This window comes from Musa acuminata, chromosome BXJ1-1 (assembly GCF_036884655.1).
Source record: "Musa acuminata AAA Group cultivar baxijiao chromosome BXJ1-1, Cavendish_Baxijiao_AAA, whole genome shotgun sequence".
NCBI lineage: Eukaryota > Viridiplantae > Streptophyta > Magnoliopsida > Zingiberales > Musaceae > Musa > Musa acuminata.
Window position 1 is genome coordinate 7,945,078 of NC_088327.1, and position 18,621 is coordinate 7,963,698.

The window sequence follows — 18,621 nt, forward strand, 5'->3', positions numbered from 1 at the left end:
ACTAATTGAAATGGTCATAGAAAAAAAAGAAGGTGAGTTAAAAATAAGCATGTAGACATTTTATTTCCCCCCATAAGTTTGACAATGTCTTAGGTTACATTTAGCTTGTATCTAGATAGTATTAGGTGTTGGAATACACCCACCATCACTCACTCTAATGATACAAGAATAGGAAGTAGTTTCCTTTCTTGTGAGGCTTAAGATACAAAAATAAGAAATAGTTTCTTCTTTTTTTGACCCACAAAGGGAGAGTAGACCATATTATTCTAATACAAGCTTAGTCCTCGTAAAAAAACCATTGGACATCTTGTTCGATTGCTACATTTTTGGCACATCAAATTGGAATTAGTTCTTTAACACCACAGTGAAAATTTAGTTTATTTTCTACGGTGAAGATAAAAAGAGTTTACTTATTCAATTAGAATAAAAAGAAAAGTCTTGAAATATCCGAGTTGATTAATGTATTGTTGGACAACTAATATATCTCATGTATGTATGTAATAAAAATTTCTTTACAAATCTGAAGAAGAAGTCCTCTGTGTGCAAATTATTAGTCAAGTTTTCAATGGAATTGTGCATGTATTATTTAACAGGGATATAAATGTAAAAAATCAATACAATACTAATGTTTAAAGGGGTAAATATGGTATTTAAAAATTATTAGCCATAACATAAGGATATTACTATTTTATAACTTTTTTTACTGTTTACAATCTTATTTTTTTAAAAAATATTTTTAAACTATTATCTTATTTTTCTCCTCTTCTTTTTTTTTTTTTTCCAAAATGACATAAAGGAGGTGACGAGTAGGGTAAGATAGTGTCGAGCGATGACGACGATGAGCAACAAGTGACAATAATATTATAATTATAAATAATAAAATAATATTTTATTACTCATAAAAAAGGTTATCAATAATAAGGAGGTTGTCAATAATAAAATACATACTATGAATAGTAAGCTTCAACTTAATAAAGCTTGCTATTGGCATCCCCATTTTATTATTGATAATTTTTTTTATTATTGATAACCCCTAAATCACTAATAAAACATAATTTTATTATTTACAATCCCTTATTATCTATCTTCCCTTTTCTTTTTTTTTTTTCTCTTATGGTCCACAACCTCAATCCCCTTCCATCCCCCTCCTCTTCTATTCTCTCTCTCTTCTGCCTTCCCAAGAGAACAAAAATGTTTCTATAACACAGCTAATGACGGGATTGAAAGAGACTAAACCATGACTATCAACCTACCTTAGGTCTTTTTTAGAATTGTCGTCCCATAGCAAATCATCTTGAATGAGCAATAAGTATCGATTTGATAGGAGATTGGTACGAATGATACATACCAATATATCTGTATGTCTCACTGTATCGTAGTACATCGATATGTCTCGACACGTACATACCGACGATCAATTTATATATTAGTACAAATCATTGAGTCAATCGAGGGCTATTGTTGAACGATGAAAAATTAAAACAAAAAATATTTTTATTTATTTACATAAATTTTTAAAATATTAAAAGTTTTTAAAATAATATTATAAATATAAAAAAATTATTATTTATAATATATTTTTATTTATTTTATTTTATTTTTTTTAAAAAATTAATATGTATAAATTATCTCTTTTTTTTTTTTTCGTTCTTCCCCCTTTTCTCCTTTTTTTTTCTCGACCTCTACGTCAAAGGATTATGTTAGATGAAATGATGAGTGCGGGGGAGCATCGACATCAACACGAAGTAAGGGACATGATTGACAATGATATCAGGAATACGACTATGATAAAAAAAAAAAGAAATTATTGGAATTATAAATAATAAAATAATATATATTATTTTATTTTATTTTTTAAAAAATATTAATAAGAAAAAGAGACAGTGAATAGTAAACTGAGAGGGATGCCAATACAAATATCCTAACATAATTTGTCTCAACCCCAATTACATATCCTAACACCCCAAGCCAGCGAGTGTGAGCTGAGTGAGCTTTGATCGGGTCCAATCCCATGCCCCCGTGACCCTCTTTTTCGTCTTCCCAGAAGAGACGCTGGGTGCGCGTCGGAGAGAGAGAGAGAGAGAGAGATCAGATCTGTTCGATTGCATCTCTCACTCACACATCTCGGGCGGATTTGGGTGAGTCGCCACTCCTTCTCTCCTCCTCCTCGGCGCGAATTCTTCGGATCCCTGGAGAATTGGGGTTCCGAGTTTGGAATTCGGAGTGCTCCTCCGGCTCCCTCTCTTTCTCACGCATTTGACGGAGCTTTTTGGCCGATTTCTTCTTCTTCTTCTTCTTCTTCTTTTTTAGGTGAATGTTCTGTAAGGGTTTTCCGATCTGCTTGCTGTCAGGTTGAATTTCCGTTTCCCAAATTTTCTTGGGGAGGCGCACTGTCTTTCTGAATTCTGTGCCATTGGGGAGTCGATTAGGTCGGGTTTCAGCTTGTTTTCTTTCTGTCGATAGGCGCAACTTCGTGAGTGATTAGTAATTAGCGATGCAGCTCAGTCTGAGATGTTTTGGTTGAGGATAGGTTATTTGTACTAACCCCCCTTTTTGATGGTTATGCTTGCTAGGATCTAAATCTTGTTGTCATTTCTATAAGGTTTGATTCTAGAATATTCGCATGTTAATTTAATAATCTGTGTGGTTCCGTCTACTTTTCTACTCTTCTGATTTCTGAGATGCCAATTAGGTTTCAGTTAGCAGTTAAATAAGCGCTCTCTTTGATGGTTTTGATTCACCGTGTTTGAATTTATCATGGGGATTTTGAGTTTTTTTGTTTTTTTTTTATTGTTCACCCTTTGTGTCCTTTTATTTATATTGTTGCTGATTTTATAAGATTTTTGTGAATTTAGGTTCTGGGTAATGAATGGTATGCCACATGAGAGTGACAGGAGAATGGTACCCAAGGACGAGATTGACTCCACATCGATTGAAGAAGATAGCAGCGGGGGATCATTGAATGGAGGAAATCAGGTTTTGAAGAAGGGACCCTGGACGTCCGCAGAGGATGCAATTCTGATTGATTATGTCAAGAAACATGGAGAGGGAAACTGGAATGCTGTTCAGAAGCACACGGGGCTCTCTCGATGTGGCAAAAGCTGTCGTCTACGGTGGGCAAATCACCTCAGGCCGAATTTGAAAAAAGGTGCTTTTACACCAGAAGAGGAGCAGTTGATCATCGAACTCCATGCTAAGATGGGTAACAAGTGGGCTCGGATGGCTGCACATGTAAGTCTATAGATTCTTTTTGATATGACATGGTCTCTTCACAGTTTATGCTTTGGCTGAGGAAAACCTTTTTCTTAAATGTTCTCCTGATAAATTCCCTTCCCATAACCTTATTTTAATGCAGTTCTACTTTTTTCTTGCTGAAACAGGCACTATATGAAACACTAACATTGGGAAAAACATAGCAAAGACCAAATATAATCTTAGTTTTCTTTATGTTGTTTCAATTGCCATCTTGCTTGCTATTTAACATCATCTCTGAGAAATTTCTAGCTTGTTATATTTTGCAGATGATTTTCTTGACCCACAGCATCTGACCATATACGACTCATGCTTTCAATAGGCGATAAAATTTAATGTCCATGTAAAGCCATATTGCATTCTCATTCCTACTTTCTGCTCTTGCTACGGAGTTCTTTTGGTCTTTTGCAAGGTAAACTGATCAGTAGAGCAGCATAACATTTGCTTCAATCATGGATTTAGTCATGGAACTAGTCATGTTAATTTCTTGCTGACATATATGTAATTTATGAATAACCCTTATATGGAAATGCTTCAAACTATTAACGGCAGTAGAGTTGGTTCCATGGGTAATCCTTTAGCTAAAACTGGAAATGTTCCACCGAACACAATCATTTTTGAGGTTTAGAATAGCAAATATTCTGGTTTTTCTTGGAATTAAAGGATCCACAATTATGCAAATCGCTACAAGACCATCTCTAAGAATAAAGTATATTATATTTATTATGCAAAGTTAGTAAAGCATGTCTTGTTCTTCTATCATTGGCATTAGTGGGTATAGGTTGATGGCTATATGTTACATAGTGTCCCATGAAGTCGATGATAAACCTGTCATGTGACGGTGCTTCCCTGTTCCAGCTACTGTGCGACACCTTTTCAGGGGTGTGCCAAAGTCTGGCAATTGTACTAGGCACATGCTCATTAGTACAGTTGTGCCCTGAGATATTCTACAGCACATAAATTGCCAGTATGAGACTAGCATGGATACTCTCACTACAAGTAGAACTTTGGTACATTACACTATTTCTTCAAAATCATATGTGATGATCCAACACATCTTGTTCACATACATATGGTAATCTTGTACTTATGGGACTTTAATATCAGAAATCATGCTCTTGATTGTGATAGTCATGGATATGATGTGTATGCTAGCTGCAGTGATTGATAATAAGTGATTAAATCCTACTTAATCCAAATATAAGCTTGCCAGTCTTGACTTTCAACTTTCTCATACACTGATTTTGAGGTGTTCTATATATTAGTTTCTGAAAACAAGAGGATTCATGTGTCTGTAACATAAACTCCTGCTCTGTCCTTTGTGATTGTATTGAACACCCAGTCAAGTTAGTTTCAAAGAATGGTCTACCTATTTCCCTGCCACCTATATACTTGTGACCGCATTTCTTAGAGTTGCGAGCTAAATATGCTACATGTCGGTTAGTATGTCCTTTCTTGTATCAATCTGTAGGTAGCATCAGTTTTGTCGGTCATAGATCTACTTGGTGTCTTAGTATTGTTGTCCAGGTCTGCTTGTCTTTGTATATTGATGGTACTTTATAATCAATTAATCAAATATTGTATACTAGCCTTTCCTTCTCTTCTTTCAACACTAGAGGTGTTTATGATATGATTAATTGACCTTTCACCCATAGTGTTACATTGAGTGGTTGGTAGAAGTTGCTTCATAGGAGCACTCATATTTTTTGATATCAATAAATATGACATTGCAAGCACATAAACTAAAACATAGATGATGATTATATGAAGAAGAATCACAACAATTGACATGATTCTACCAAATTTTTTAAATTGGTAACTCACTTTTAGAATTATGTGAACAAGGATCGCAATAGTCAACAAGATTCCAAATGTCAACTCTAACTTGGGCTGCTTTTTTCAGTTATAATGTAAAATTTAGTAATTCCCTTTTTGTAAATGAAGTTTATGCACAAAGCAAAGAAAAATGTCGTAAGAACAAAATAAAAGAATGCTAAAAATTAGAGATTGAGAAGAAAAATGGTAAAAGAATTGTGAAAAGAGGGATTGGACAAAGAAAGATTCAAGGAGAAATAGACCGATTATGATGGAAGAGACGAGAGTAATTAGCATATGAAAAGGGTACAAATATGAGTCCTTAGTACAATATACTTCCAAAAGAATTGCAGTAGGGATGTACGAATTAGCAACCATGTATTGTCACTTTTTTTAATCATTCTAGTCCTAGATAACTAAGGTGGTCGCTATGGTTCATTGGATCACTGATCTCTGTCCAATCCAGTAAATGCAACTACTCTGGGAGTCTGGGTTTGGAACACTAAGTCCTGATAGATTTCTTACCCATATTAGATTTTGGTGGATTTTTTAATATTCTAGTTGGATGAGGATAGACTGGATAGAGTCATCTGGTTTTGACGAAATATCTCTGTTGGGATCTTTTCAGTCATTGGATAAATTTTGGTTTCACAGTTTCAACTAGATTGACTATAATGTCTCCAAGTGTAGCCCATTGAGATCTGTGGTAAGTTCTCTAGCAATTGACCAAGTTAATAGGCCACTGTTATTTTTTTAAAAGACAAAACGATGGTATCATACTCAAGACAATAACAAATGGTCCCAAAACTTTCTATGTCTGCAATGATTGCTTGACAGCCAGCTAAAGCTGAAGGATCCTGCAGATGCTAGTATATTGTTGCATTTTTCAAGAACTCAATCCACTCTCTTGCTATGGTACATGACCAATCATGTTTTGAATGCATATGTACCACACCATATTTTGAGTTAGCTTCACTTGTGTCCCACCACATGGGATCCCCTAGGTGCTGGACAGATGATCCTTCCACGTAGTGGTCGGGCATGGACAAGAATAATAAAGAGGGTTGCTTCGCATGTGGATTTCTTGATGACCATTAATCCGTTCCCCCCTTTTGTTGGGCTTCATTTATTGGTTTTTTTACAAGTATGTGTCCACCATGGGGATGTTGAGTTGGATTGTCGTAAGAGCAGATTAATTTGGTAACCTGGTCATAATTGTTTTTACATAAGATGCATAATCTTTTGTCTACATGTTGGGTTTCTTTTAAATAGGATTCTCTAACAACTAATTTATAACTAAATTCTACATATTGCTACTTTGAATACTTGTTCTAGTTTAACCAATATACCGTACATTGTTTTCGGCATTTTTATTTTTCCTATAATAGTTTTTGCGATCAAGTTTACCTTTTTTTTGTTCCTTTTATGATTCTGTAATTCATTTCAATTTATTTCAGTTACCTGGGCGCACTGACAATGAGATAAAGAACTATTGGAATACACGAATAAAAAGGCGCCAGCGTGCTGGTTTGCCTCTTTACCCTCCTAATATAAACTTTCAAGTTTCTGATGAAAATCAGCAAAGCAAGAATGTGAATGAGTACAGTTACAGCGATAAACAGCCTAATGAGCTTATGCAGGGAAGCAACTTCGACATTCCTGATATTACATTTGAGAACTTTAATGCTAATTATGGGTCTTTATCCTATGCACCACCATTTCCGGATATAGCAGCTAGTAACATGCTAAATCAAAGGATTGGATCCCTTCACTATCCCTTCACAAATCCAATGAGTTGTGTCAAGCGTCTTAGAGACTCCGAAAATTTAATTCCAGACTTACATGGCACTGACTCGGATGGGCTTCCCACGTACGAACATTTTTTGTTCAAGCCTTCAGGAAAGATAAAACAGACTTTTGGACTAGGTTATCCATACGACCCTGATCCCAGTGGCGAGAGCCTGACACCTTTGGAAAGTGCAGTTCCTGGCAGCCATGCCCTTCTAAATGGCACCTTCTCTGCTTCTAGTCCCATTGATGGGACTGTGAAGTTGGAGCTCCCTTCACTCCAATATACAGAAACTGATGGTAATAGTTGGCTTGCATGTTCATCAACACCTCTTGAGGCAGCTGATACATATATTGAGTCTCCCCCAACAACAGTTTCGTTGCAATCTGAATGCATTTCACCACGAAATAGTGGTCTCTTAGAAGCATTGCTTCATGAGGCACAGACACTAGGCTCTGCAAAGAAAAAACCATCTGACAAGAGCTCCAGTTCTACTATTACACCCGGTAATGTGGCAGAATGTTCAGGGGTAAGTATCTCTGAGAAGTTGGAAGAATACAATGATCCAATATCTCCCTTGGGTCGTTCTGCTTCTTCTGTCTTCAACGAGTACACCCCTCCCATCAGTGGCAGTTCATTAGACGAGTTTCCACATTCAATGGCTCCTTCAAGTAAGTATACTTCACAACGTCATTAATCTTCTCTTTACTCTTTTCTTTTCCATATTCTTGTTGTATTAGTAAAGAAAGTTATTGCTCATGTTTTTCTTTCTTTGATCATCTAGAAAATTTATTTTCATCAGTCTCTGCAGCTTCAGACAATATCTTGGTGACTGCCGAACATGTTTCCAGCCCTAATGTTGTGGATAAAGGCATATCACCCTGCAGGCCTGATGCTTTACTTGGATCAGTTTGGCTTGACGATGGTTCTCAAAGTGCAAAAGATCAGTCTGTCTTCAATGATGCGATAGCAATACTTTTGGGTCAAGATTTGTGCAACGAGTATAAACATCTACCTTCTGAACCACCATCTATGCTTGTGCAAGGATTTGGGCTCGACTCTGATCCATGGAATAATATGCCGAGTGCATGTCAAATGCCTTAACTTCCTTGAGGTATTCTGCAGCACATGTTTCGGACTTTGTTTATGATTATTCACATTTAGGAGTCTTTCTTCCTGGAAGAATCGCCAGGGAGGAGATTTACAGAATTGAAACTTGTTAGCATGACTGATCAAGGAACACGTTGCTTGTTAGATCAGATGATTTGTTGCTGCAAGAAAGCCTTTTGTTATAATTTAATGAAGACATGGTCTGTGATTTGGTAGTCATTAGGGTGTCTCGTTGATGGTTTAGGTTTCATGTTGTCTTTCTTTGCTGAGGATTATTGGGTCATGAGAATTCTGGTTTGTTTCAAATTGGCTTGCATTCTGTTTCTTATGACTTGTCGGTCTAAATTTTGCCCTAGTTTTCATGTTGCTTAAATTTATCGATATGTTGGTAATATTTTGATACTACGATATGACTTGTAAGCAGTTTATTTAGGTTGTGGCTTTTTGTACAATGGGTTCGACAATATCGTAAACCCGTGAATTTGTCTTTCGTTAATTATACATCACAAATAACTGCAACAGAGTTATAACCTATTCATTATATTGTACGTGATACAAAGACAGATGATGATCATTCAATTTGTGCTACTCTCCTTGGGATCACTGTCATTCGCATATTGAGGTTTGTTTATTCATCCTTTCATGTTTTTATTACATCTTGTCATCAAGGATGTTTTTCATCTTCCTTGGGTCACATTGAATTATTTCTTCTATAAATTATTGTCGTAAAAATTGAAAAAATATGTTACATGCTGAATATGTAATCGAATCTTTGGTTTCTAATACTATCTTGTAGAGATGTGAAGACTTGAATTTTTTGATAGCGCCATCACCGTATCATGGGAGTCAGACTCGTAAGTAGTTTATTGCGGTTGTGGTTTTTCTTACAATGGTGGTTTTTTTGACAATCTTCTAAATGGTGAATTTGCGAGTTTTTGTCTCGCCAACAACGGAATTATTGTCGGTAATATTATAATATCTTATGTGATACAAAGATGAATGACCTTTATACAAATGACCCAAAATTTGTAATCAGAATCCATCACAAATAAATATTCAAGCAACATTAAGGGACATATCCCCACAGAATCTGAACAATGAACTACATACATTGAGCAAGACACCTATGTGAGCCCTATTTGGATCCTATAAAGATCTTCTAACTCTGTAAACCAGTCATGGATTGCAGGAGTGAAATGAACAATTGAAGAGGACCGAAGGTAATCGATTGAAGTGCCTGTGACCATGTAAGTGATCCCAAGATTTGAATCGTACTCGGTTCTTCCTTTCCCTTCAGGTGTTGAAGTTACAATTGGAGGCCATCAGGAGCTGCTGCTGTCTCAGGGTCAGAAGCAGCACGGCTCGCTCTTCTTACTGGCATCTCATGGTTGTGCCTTCCCTCGTACGTTGTGACGAGATGTGCCGAATCCTCTGACGCCCTCTCCACATACTTGCGCACGGGACACTTCGGGTTGGTGCATCTGTAGTAGCTTCTGCAACAACAGGTTCGTTATTCCATCGGGCCATGTTCCAGAGAGAAGATGTTCTGACAATGTTCATGGCATTGTCAGAGAGAGACAGAGGTACCTTGGAAAAGTATTGCCCTTCACCACCTTTTGTCCATACTTTCTCCAGTGATAGCCATCCCCAGAGATGTCAGATCCCACGGAGGAGGAGGCTTGCATCACGGAGTGGGGCTCTGCAGCACCTTCTCCAACACTGTTCCCTCCACTCGCTCGGTCGTCGTTCTTCCTGAGACGCTTAAAGAGTTCATGCATCACAACAGTTTTCCACAGTACTTTCGTGAAGGTTATGAATTCGTACCTTCTCTTGCAATCAAGCTTGTCATGATCCACAGCAGCTGCTCTGCCTCCAACCTTGACAACTCGAGTGCTTGAATCATCAGCGGTAGCGAGAACATGATCGTGGGAAAAATGATAGGTGGGAATCACTCCATCGTGGTTATCCAGAGAATTACTCCATGGGGGATTACCAGTCTCTCTTCCATGCTCATCGGCGACCTGTGAACCTGACGAGGGCCGCTTGGGAGGCTGAGGCTTGGGGTGGTTGTGCTCGCCCTTGTACACGATCTCAGCTATCTGCCCGTCAAGTGATCTCTCCACCTTCTTCTTTACAGGGCAAGTGGGATGTGTGCACTTGTAGTAGCTTCTCGGGTACTCACTTCCTTTTACTTGCTTCTGTCCATATTTTCTCCAGTTGTAGCCGTCATAAGACGGCCGATCTGCCGATTGCTGGTTCCTCGTATCAAGCTCGCCGGCCGTCACTGACTTGGAAGGATCATATGCCTGGTTCGGTTCAGATTGTGAAGCTGATGCTGAATTCTGAGGTCGGCTGTTTGATGTTTTTACTTGGTCAAGAACTTGATCGAAGTTTCCCTGTTCGAAATAAGCAGAATGGAGTTAATATCTAAGGAGATCGCACCATTTGACTCATAGGCAAGGAAAAGCACGCTGACCAGATTAAGGGTTCTTGAAACAAGCTTTGCAGTAGGTTTGTAGATGAAGCTTGACACGGAATCCGATCCCATGGTTGCCACGGATCTCTTCTCGGATGCATCATCCTGCAGGAGATTTCACTGATCACAGAGGGAGAAAAGGCATGCACACAGAAACCATGGAAACTACATAATCTTGATTGAACTCACAGGCGGTGGAACAGCTTCAGCTGCAGAATCGTACGACGAGGATTTGAATCTCATAGTCCTCGGCTTGATGGCGACTGTTCTCTCAGCAGAAGAAGGCGTCGGAGAGGAACTGGTCGCTCTCGCGAGGAGCTCAGGAAGTGGCCTGAAACTGGCGAAAGGTCTCGACGCCACAGGTTTGGCAATCTCAATCTTCTTTGCATCTTGCATCTTCCGCCGATCAACTAATCGACAACGCCGAACACCATTTAGCTTCGGTAAGCCAGTGGAATCCGTCCACCAACAGACTTCCGCAACGCGAGAGCTGATGGCGTACTGCTGCATGTATGGGAAAGCCAACATCAGAAGGAACAGATACATATCTAACTTATGTTGCTCCAGCAAGAAAGGAAGGAGAATGGAACGTCAAGCAGATAAAACAAGAGTGATCTGCAAAGCGGTTCTCAGACCTTTTCCTCGGAGAGCTTAAGAGACAGCAGCCTCAGAGCTTTAAGACGACAAAGAGAACTGAGGAGTTGCAGAAAGGGTCGGAGAGCAGGAGACGACCAAAACACATGTCGACTGCTTTGCAATGGAGAAAAGGGACGCAGAAAAGGAGTGAAGAGGGAGGAGTGAGGGGGTATAAAGTGGGAGGGGGAGGGGGCGGAGACTGGTAGTGGTGGCGGGGGTGGAAGACCGCCGACGAGAGAAACAGGCGGAGAAAGAGACAAGCGACGAGTCCTGTAGATCTCTCTGCATGAAAGACTTTGGGACGATCAAGCGAGGAAGAAGACCGTTAGGTTTGAAACAAGAGAAGTAACATTGAATGTAGCAGATTGGGCACGACATCATTTCTGATAGGAGCGTCAGGCCGGCCATCCATGTTCCCCGTCATCTTTCTCCGTAGAACTTCTACACGTACTGGTCGCAGTTAAAAGGAGCTTTTTGACGCCATCTTTTAGAGAGAGAGAGAGAGAGAGAGAGAGAGTAAAAAGAGATGGTGGCCCGAGGGACTAGATCGAGCTTGGATTCTCCATGGGGACAGACGGGGACATCGATGTAATTGGACCACGGCCGCCACGGAGTTAGGTGAGAAAGTTTGGTGGAGGAAGCAGCTCGTGACAGGCGAGGAAGAAGAAGAAGGCGCAGAGGAGCAGCGGCAGCTGGCCTACACCTAAAGGTGGGGCCCATATTCGCGTACGCGAAGGACGAGTGACTGCGTTGCGCCCGGGGGTAAAGTAGGACACCGTATTTCTCGGTCGCGTGGACTGGCAGGTGGATGGCGGGGTCTGCTGGCACGTGCCACTCGAGATTCGAATTCTGGATCATAAAGCAAATGATAAAAGGGAAGGCTAAACTATATGATATTACTCCTACTACAACTCTACCTGAAAGTTCAAATTAAAACTCAAATTTAAATTATTTTATATCAAACTTGAATAATGTCCATATCATTAATAGATCCAAGTCATTCGATGAATCCTTTACGATTTTATACTTTCGACATAATAATCAAAATACTTTCTACTATTAAACATTGATTTTTTTAACTTTCAATCTATGTCGATCTTATTACTTATTTATTGGCTTGAATCTATTGTGTTATGTATCGATCAATCTTTATTGGCCAATGAGACTTTGATGTATAATAATAAAAAAAAATTATTTACTTGTCAAATTAACAAAAGAAATATATAAATAAAATTTTGTATCCTACTAAACCTGCAATTATATATATATATATATATATATATATATATATATATATTAATTATATGTGTTGTTAGGATCAAATCAACGAAAAGAAAAGAAAGAGCTGAACTGATAATGGGATTTGCCATCATTCCGTCGTCAATAATAGTGAATGATTAAAGTGTACGATTGTCATGACAAGTTTTGTTTTGTGTATTTCTTTTGTTACTGAAATCATGGAACTATTTTGAAGTAATTGCTTCCCCTCCACTTTGGCCCTTCCTATTCTTTTGTTCTGCTCCGTACAGTCCAAGTATTAAATGATTAAACAATGGAAACACAGCGAATATTAGATGATCAAAGAAAGCTTGGTTCGTGCATCCATCCATCCATCCATCATAATTAACGAGCATATGGTTGTCATTGATTCCAAACATTATCACCTAAAATATTCGTCTTCCTCGGGAGTCATTCTGCACCTCGGCATGCCTTCCCAAGACTGCATGCACCGATAGTAAGATAATTTCACTTGCGAAGAGTAAAACGATCAAAGAAGAGAGAAAAGTTATATTAAACATATCTAACATAATTTTCAGATCACTTATGTTTTATTGGACTATTAGGAACAGTATATAGAGAAAAGTTTATGTTGTTAAGATAATCAATTTTAGATGGAAAGATTAAAAAACATATATTTTGTTTTTATAAAAAATTTAGATTTAATCTCAATAAAAAATCATCTAAAATGGTATAAACATGTTCTAAAGAGATATTATCGTTGGAAGAACTGAGATGTTTAGCATTAATAGTAGGAGAGATATAGGGATTTAATATAATTTTATTTAAAAATATGGATGAATAATATATAATCCAAACATCACCACTGATTAAGTTTGATAGTAATTGTCCTTAAGAATGTTGAGGATGAATGAGTTTATTTCACGTAAAACAAAGCATTTACAGGGTTTAATATTTGCTGTAATAGTTAAAGTTTATTTTTATTCTATGGAAAAGAAAATAGTTAATTTTAAAGAATAAAAATTATTTATTGGCTTTTGTAAAACATAATTGGGCATTATATATATATATATATATATATATATATATATATATATATATATATATATATATATATATATATATATATATATATATATAAGAAATGAAAGTAAATATAACAAACAAAACGGAGATACGTGTCCTTATTGGAATTGTGGATTCACGCTGTATCCTGTTTCGAAGACCATTGGAGAACAAAGGCTAGGGCAAGAACGAAGGCTCATTCTCCTCACGCCCGTACCGTCGTTTGATCGGAATCTGACGGCCTTAGAAACTCCAGATCTGGTCTCTTGGAATCGATCCCGAAGCCTTTTCAAGTCGCGTCCGTCTCCTCTCTCAGAGATTTAGGGTTTTCCCGCCTCGTCGACTCAGGTGCGATCTCTTTCCCTCCGCCTCTTCCGTGCGATCTCTATCGGTCGGCTATGTTGGTTTGACCTGTTTTTAATTCGTTAACGAAAATTTACCAGTTCTTACTGTTGATGAAAGAAGTTGTTTGCTCCTTCCTTGTTATCTAACGTTGTGGATCAACTGACTTGTACGAGCTTGTAATGTGCTAATGTGATACCGTAACCAAAGCTTTGATGCTCATAAATGCGTTTTCTGTCGTCTTGGCATATTTGTCTTTTAATTGCTTCAGTGTGATTGTGGTCTCACTTGTCCATTAAATATTGATGTGTATGTTTGCTTATATTGTTTGCTATTAATTCAGTGTCTATCGAATTTTATTTTTGTGTGTCATTAGCTTGGTGCTTAATGGAAATATTCCCTCTGTATATGGGGTAATACTGCATATATCAACCCTCCAGAGGAGACTCTGCATTGATGGGAGCCTCGTGCACTGGCTTCTTCCTTTTCTAATGTAGCTTGGTGCTGTCAGTATGCACATGAATTGTTACGGGAATTCAATGCTAACACGCATGTTGTTAGGAATGAATACATCCTTGGGTGCGGTTTCTTTGTAACAAAAAGATGTTGAAATCTAACAAAATGCTTTCGCAGCTTGTGATGTGCATATTCCTCGGCGTTTCTTGATTTATGTTATTGTGCTGTGTCATGAGTTTCATATTGTCTAAGGTTTGATTCGTTGATCGTCTGCCGTACAGCAAATAAATGTGTCCCCTGAAAGTGAATCTTCAGTCGGAAACCATGAGGTCAGTCATGTTTACAGGTTGAAAGTTCTTGTTTGCAAACAATATGTTATACCAAGTGTGTGATGTAAGTGGTGGAATAACCTTATTATAAAATTTTAGTTTAATTTGATTTTAAAATTAAATCAATCGTAGCCTTTCTATAGAGGAGGAGATGATCTGTTTCACTTTATATTTTGCAAGATTGGTATCAAAATTGGGATTAGCTATGGATGACAAAATCAAGATTGGCAGGACACGAATCTGTACGAGAGAAAAAGATAATAAATCACAAAAATGTAAGAAAATAATATAAATAAATCCTTTTATATGTAAATTAATTGATTTTCTAACAGAAATAAAATCAAACTGTAAAATATCAAAAACTTTATAAAAAGATAACAGTAAAAGTAATCAAAAATATTTTATAGTTAAAATTATTCATTTTATTAAAATAATTATTCACCATACTGAACAAGAATATTAATGTGATGAATGACTATTCAGATGCCAAAAATAAAAAATTTTAAATTATTAATTATTTTTCCTTTTATTTATAAATGATTTGATGTGTTTTTAAATCAAAGAAATAACATTCTGTAGGTCCTTTGGCCTATCTGCCTTCCTTTTTTCTATGTGATGATGCTTCTTTGTCTTCTTACTCCGATCTACACTCTCTGAAATCCATCTTATTTCATTCTCTTTTTGGCTTAATATCTATATTTATAGTCTTGATTTAGTTACTTGTTGTTTTAGTTTATTATTTTAGACTGGTGAGGTTTGCTATATTAGATTATAGCATGAGTTGCACTTCCACTTCTCTCCAACTTTGCTTTTTTTCCTTGATTTTTCATGATTATTATGCTAATGTTATTGACACAAGGATTGGAAGAAACTCAATTATTTAGGTGCGATGTATCAAGTATGAAATGTAGAATTATTGAACAATATCAACAAGAAAACATCAATTGATAGCAACTCTTGCATCATATTTTTAGCTGGTAGGTTTCACTGAACATCTGCAATTTTTCCTCTAGGATTTTGCATTATTTCTCTTGTTATTTTTATAAAAAAAAAGCAAATGTTCATTAGGATTAATGTGCAGTAATTGATAGCTATTCTTGGACTCTGTAAGAAGCTTTCATAGTGATAATAATTATCGAAATTTCGTTGATATTTATTTATTTATCATAATGCCATCTGAATTGGATGATGTACCATCATCTTCTTTTGCAGCCACACTGTAACACTTCTAGGGTAACATGTAACATTCTTAGCTTTTGTCTTTTTTGTTGGCTATTCTTAACCAATAATTGACAAAAGCGTTGGGTGGCATTTAGAACCTGTTGTATAGAACTAATATGGGAATGTGCAGTACTTTATTTTTGAAGCTCCCCAGTTTGTAATAATTAGCCTGGACAAAGATCAGCCTTTGCTAGTGTGAAGTTGGAATTTGACTTGTGGAACTAGCTTTCATGTCCTTCATGAATCTTTAATCTTTCTACTTGTGTTTGTTTCCATTTGACTTTGATTTTTGAGCTGCCTGTCTTTGTTAAATATCTGGTTAGGTAAGTGTCATTTTGTATCAAGGATTAAATATCGGTCTGATATCGGTTTAGGTAATCTATTGGACCAACATGGCATTGGTATATCAAATGAAATGCTGACTTGTACCACCCATTGTCATTAACTGAAAACTACAAAAATAAAAATAAAACATATGAAACATTGTCGATCTATGCATTTCAAGAGCAGCATTTGGTTGGACTAGTAAATACCTGGTTGGTAGGTATTTAAATCTTTGTGCTGAAATATGTTTCTTCATAATGTCTCATCAGTTATGAGAGCTGCTAACTAGAATTTGTGCTATCGACATGCTATTCACTTCACATGCCACACTTTTTTTCCCTCGTCCTAGATTGTTAGCAAGTTTGGTGGAATTTTGAAGGTCTGCTTGTTTTTACTTGAGCTTAAAATACAGTCAGTTAGAGCTCTCTATCTGCTAACTAGCCTTTTATGTTAGTTTCCGAGTGATTTCTTGCCTGATTTTTACATTGTTGATGATTAATTATTACCTCTGGAGGGAGTTTTTGGTCAGGCTGACAGTTCGAGGGTTATGGTCAAATCTTCACTATGATGTAGTTGTCTGTCTTAGACGGTCAATCCTTTATGATTAATTTGATGATCATTATTAGCTTGCTAGTATGAGTAATCTTTGAAAGGTGAAGTTGCTTTTGCATGATGTTTGGGCACAGCGTCATTTGACTTTACAGCTACTATTGAGATATATTTAGGACTAAAAGCTACTGTCTTTTTTTAAACCTGGTGTTCTTTGTAATATTTGTCTGGATTACATTGCATATTTTAATTGACTAAATTTTTTAATTGCATATTTGTTCTGATTTTTTTTTAAGTTCCTCATAACCAGTTTTGATCAATATCATCTTTAGGGTCTTCATGCACTGTGATATACTTTTTAACCACAAGCTTTAAGTTACTCTGTGACTCTCCATATTTGAATTTATATCTCTGCTGCTTCTGTAGTTTTAGCTGAATGATAATAGCAAACTACAACAGCTCACCTTATTGTGTTTGGTCATTGGAGATTTTGTAGCTGTATTGTGAGTTTCAAACTCAATTATCTACTGTCGTTTTGCTTTTTTGCAGGCTTGATAAGGATGGTGAGAGTCAGTGTCTTGAATGATGCTCTCAAGAGCATGTACAATGCTGACAAGCATGGGAAGCAGCAGGTCATGATTCGGCCATCATCGAAAGTTATAATCAAGTTCCTTCTTGTCATGCAGAAGCATGGTTAATTCACAATCTGTTTGTCTTTTATATGACAAGGTTTAGGTCTTGCTAATTTGTCCAAATGTGATGTTTTATAGGTTATATCGGTGCATTTGAATACGTGGATGATCACAGAGCTGGTAAGATTGTGGTCTAGTTGAACGGGAGATTGAACAAATGTGGTGTTATTAGCCCACGCTCCGATGTTGGCATCAAAGAAATTCAGCCTTGGACCGCCAGACTGCTCCCATCACGTCAGGTAAGTTGGTTTTTGTTTCTAACACTCAACCAGCTGAGAATTTTGCTACAATTGGCTCTTTAGTGTTCTGCCATATCAGATGAAGAATAACAGTGCTTCTTTCTGCAGTTTGGTTATATTGTTCTGACCACATCTGCTGGCATAATGGACCACGAAGAAGCAAGGAGAAAGAATGTTGGTGGTAAAGTGCTTGGTTTTTTCTACTAAACGTGATTTTTTTCCCCCTTGGAGGGATGTTTTTGAGTAACATTTGAGAAATTTTGGTAGAACATTATTATTATTTTTTTGGAGTCACCAGTGGTATCTGTTAAATTTAGTGATCGACTTGTAATGTGGAACTTTGTATACTGCAGTTAAAATCTTCAGTATCTTTTTATTTTATTGATTGCATCGTCTTTTCTTAACCTCTAGAAATATAAATGATGTTACGTTTTGCCGGCTTCACGATTTAATTTACTGTTAGAATGAATGAGACATGATCCATTTCGTTACTTAAGCATCCACTCCCGAGGCTCTCTCAGCTGCAGGGTTTCCTCTGCCTTGTTATTGGCAACCAAGGCATCTTAGTTAACCCGGCGTTTTGGTCCCATCAGCTTAAGAAACAAGAGCTCAACTTATGCTGCGCGTATAGTTGAATCTAATAGAAATGTGTTATAGTCATTTGTCTGAACATTAGGTTTTAACGCTAGAGAAGAGTAGGCATCATCGATAGTCACATAATAATAATTAACGTCAAATCGGATGCATTTATTTATATTTGGAGCTGGCGACTGCCATATAAGAAAACAATTGATCAAAAAAAACAATGTTATCCTATCGTACCAAATCAAAAGTCGACAACCAAACCACAAAACACAAAGGATTCCCACCAACATATACAAAGTCGATGGCGTGCTTATCCAGATAGCTATTGTGATGCGGGCTTGCATCACAAAATATATAAATAAAATGGGAGACATTATTTGGTCTCACACATCACCTAAATACGTGCACTATAAAATTATAATTCTAGACATGGCTGATGAGAAGACTGCGATGTTATTATTATTATTATTATTATTATTATGATTACGTGGGGGAGAGGAAG

At 37.0% G+C, this 18,621-nt stretch overlaps 2 protein-coding genes and 1 pseudogene across 4 annotated transcripts; 2 read left to right on the top strand and 1 right to left on the bottom strand.

The window, feature by feature from the left end:
- The first annotated feature begins 1,957 nt into the window (after window positions 1-1,957).
- LOC135645911 (transcription factor GAMYB-like) lies at window positions 1,958-8,185 on the top strand. 2 transcript variants are annotated; one of them, XM_065164833.1, is made up of 4 exons: window positions 1,958-2,138; window positions 2,856-3,231; window positions 6,525-7,527; window positions 7,659-8,185. In XM_065164833.1, the coding sequence occupies exons 2-4, from the start codon at window positions 2,866-2,868 to the stop codon at window positions 7,958-7,960; spliced, it is 1,671 nt and encodes a 556-aa protein (XP_065020905.1). In that variant the 5' UTR covers window positions 1,958-2,138; window positions 2,856-2,865; the 3' UTR covers window positions 7,961-8,185. The 2 variants fall into 2 exon arrangements, with proteins under 2 accessions (XP_065020905.1, XP_065020976.1); XM_065164904.1 differs by having other exon boundaries at window positions 7,668-8,185.
- Window positions 8,186-8,971: 786 nt separating this feature from the next.
- Window positions 8,972-11,621, bottom strand: LOC103983452 (probable WRKY transcription factor 3). Of its 2 annotated transcripts, none has more exons than XM_009400667.3 (6): window positions 11,078-11,621; window positions 10,632-10,943; window positions 10,443-10,547; window positions 9,791-10,362; window positions 9,554-9,718; window positions 8,972-9,459 (listed from the first exon to the last, which is right to left on the bottom strand). In XM_009400667.3, the coding sequence occupies exons 2-6, from the start codon at window positions 10,836-10,838 to the stop codon at window positions 9,273-9,275; spliced, it is 1,236 nt and encodes a 411-aa protein (XP_009398942.2). In that variant the 5' UTR covers window positions 10,839-10,943; window positions 11,078-11,621; the 3' UTR covers window positions 8,972-9,272. The 2 variants fall into 2 exon arrangements, with proteins under 2 accessions (XP_009398942.2, XP_018679159.2); XM_018823614.2 differs by having other exon boundaries at window positions 10,632-10,946.
- Window positions 11,622-13,609: 1,988 nt separating this feature from the next.
- On the top strand, window positions 13,610-17,915 carry LOC135646042 (small ribosomal subunit protein uS8-like; annotated as a pseudogene).
- Window positions 17,916-18,621: the final 706 nt, after the last annotated feature.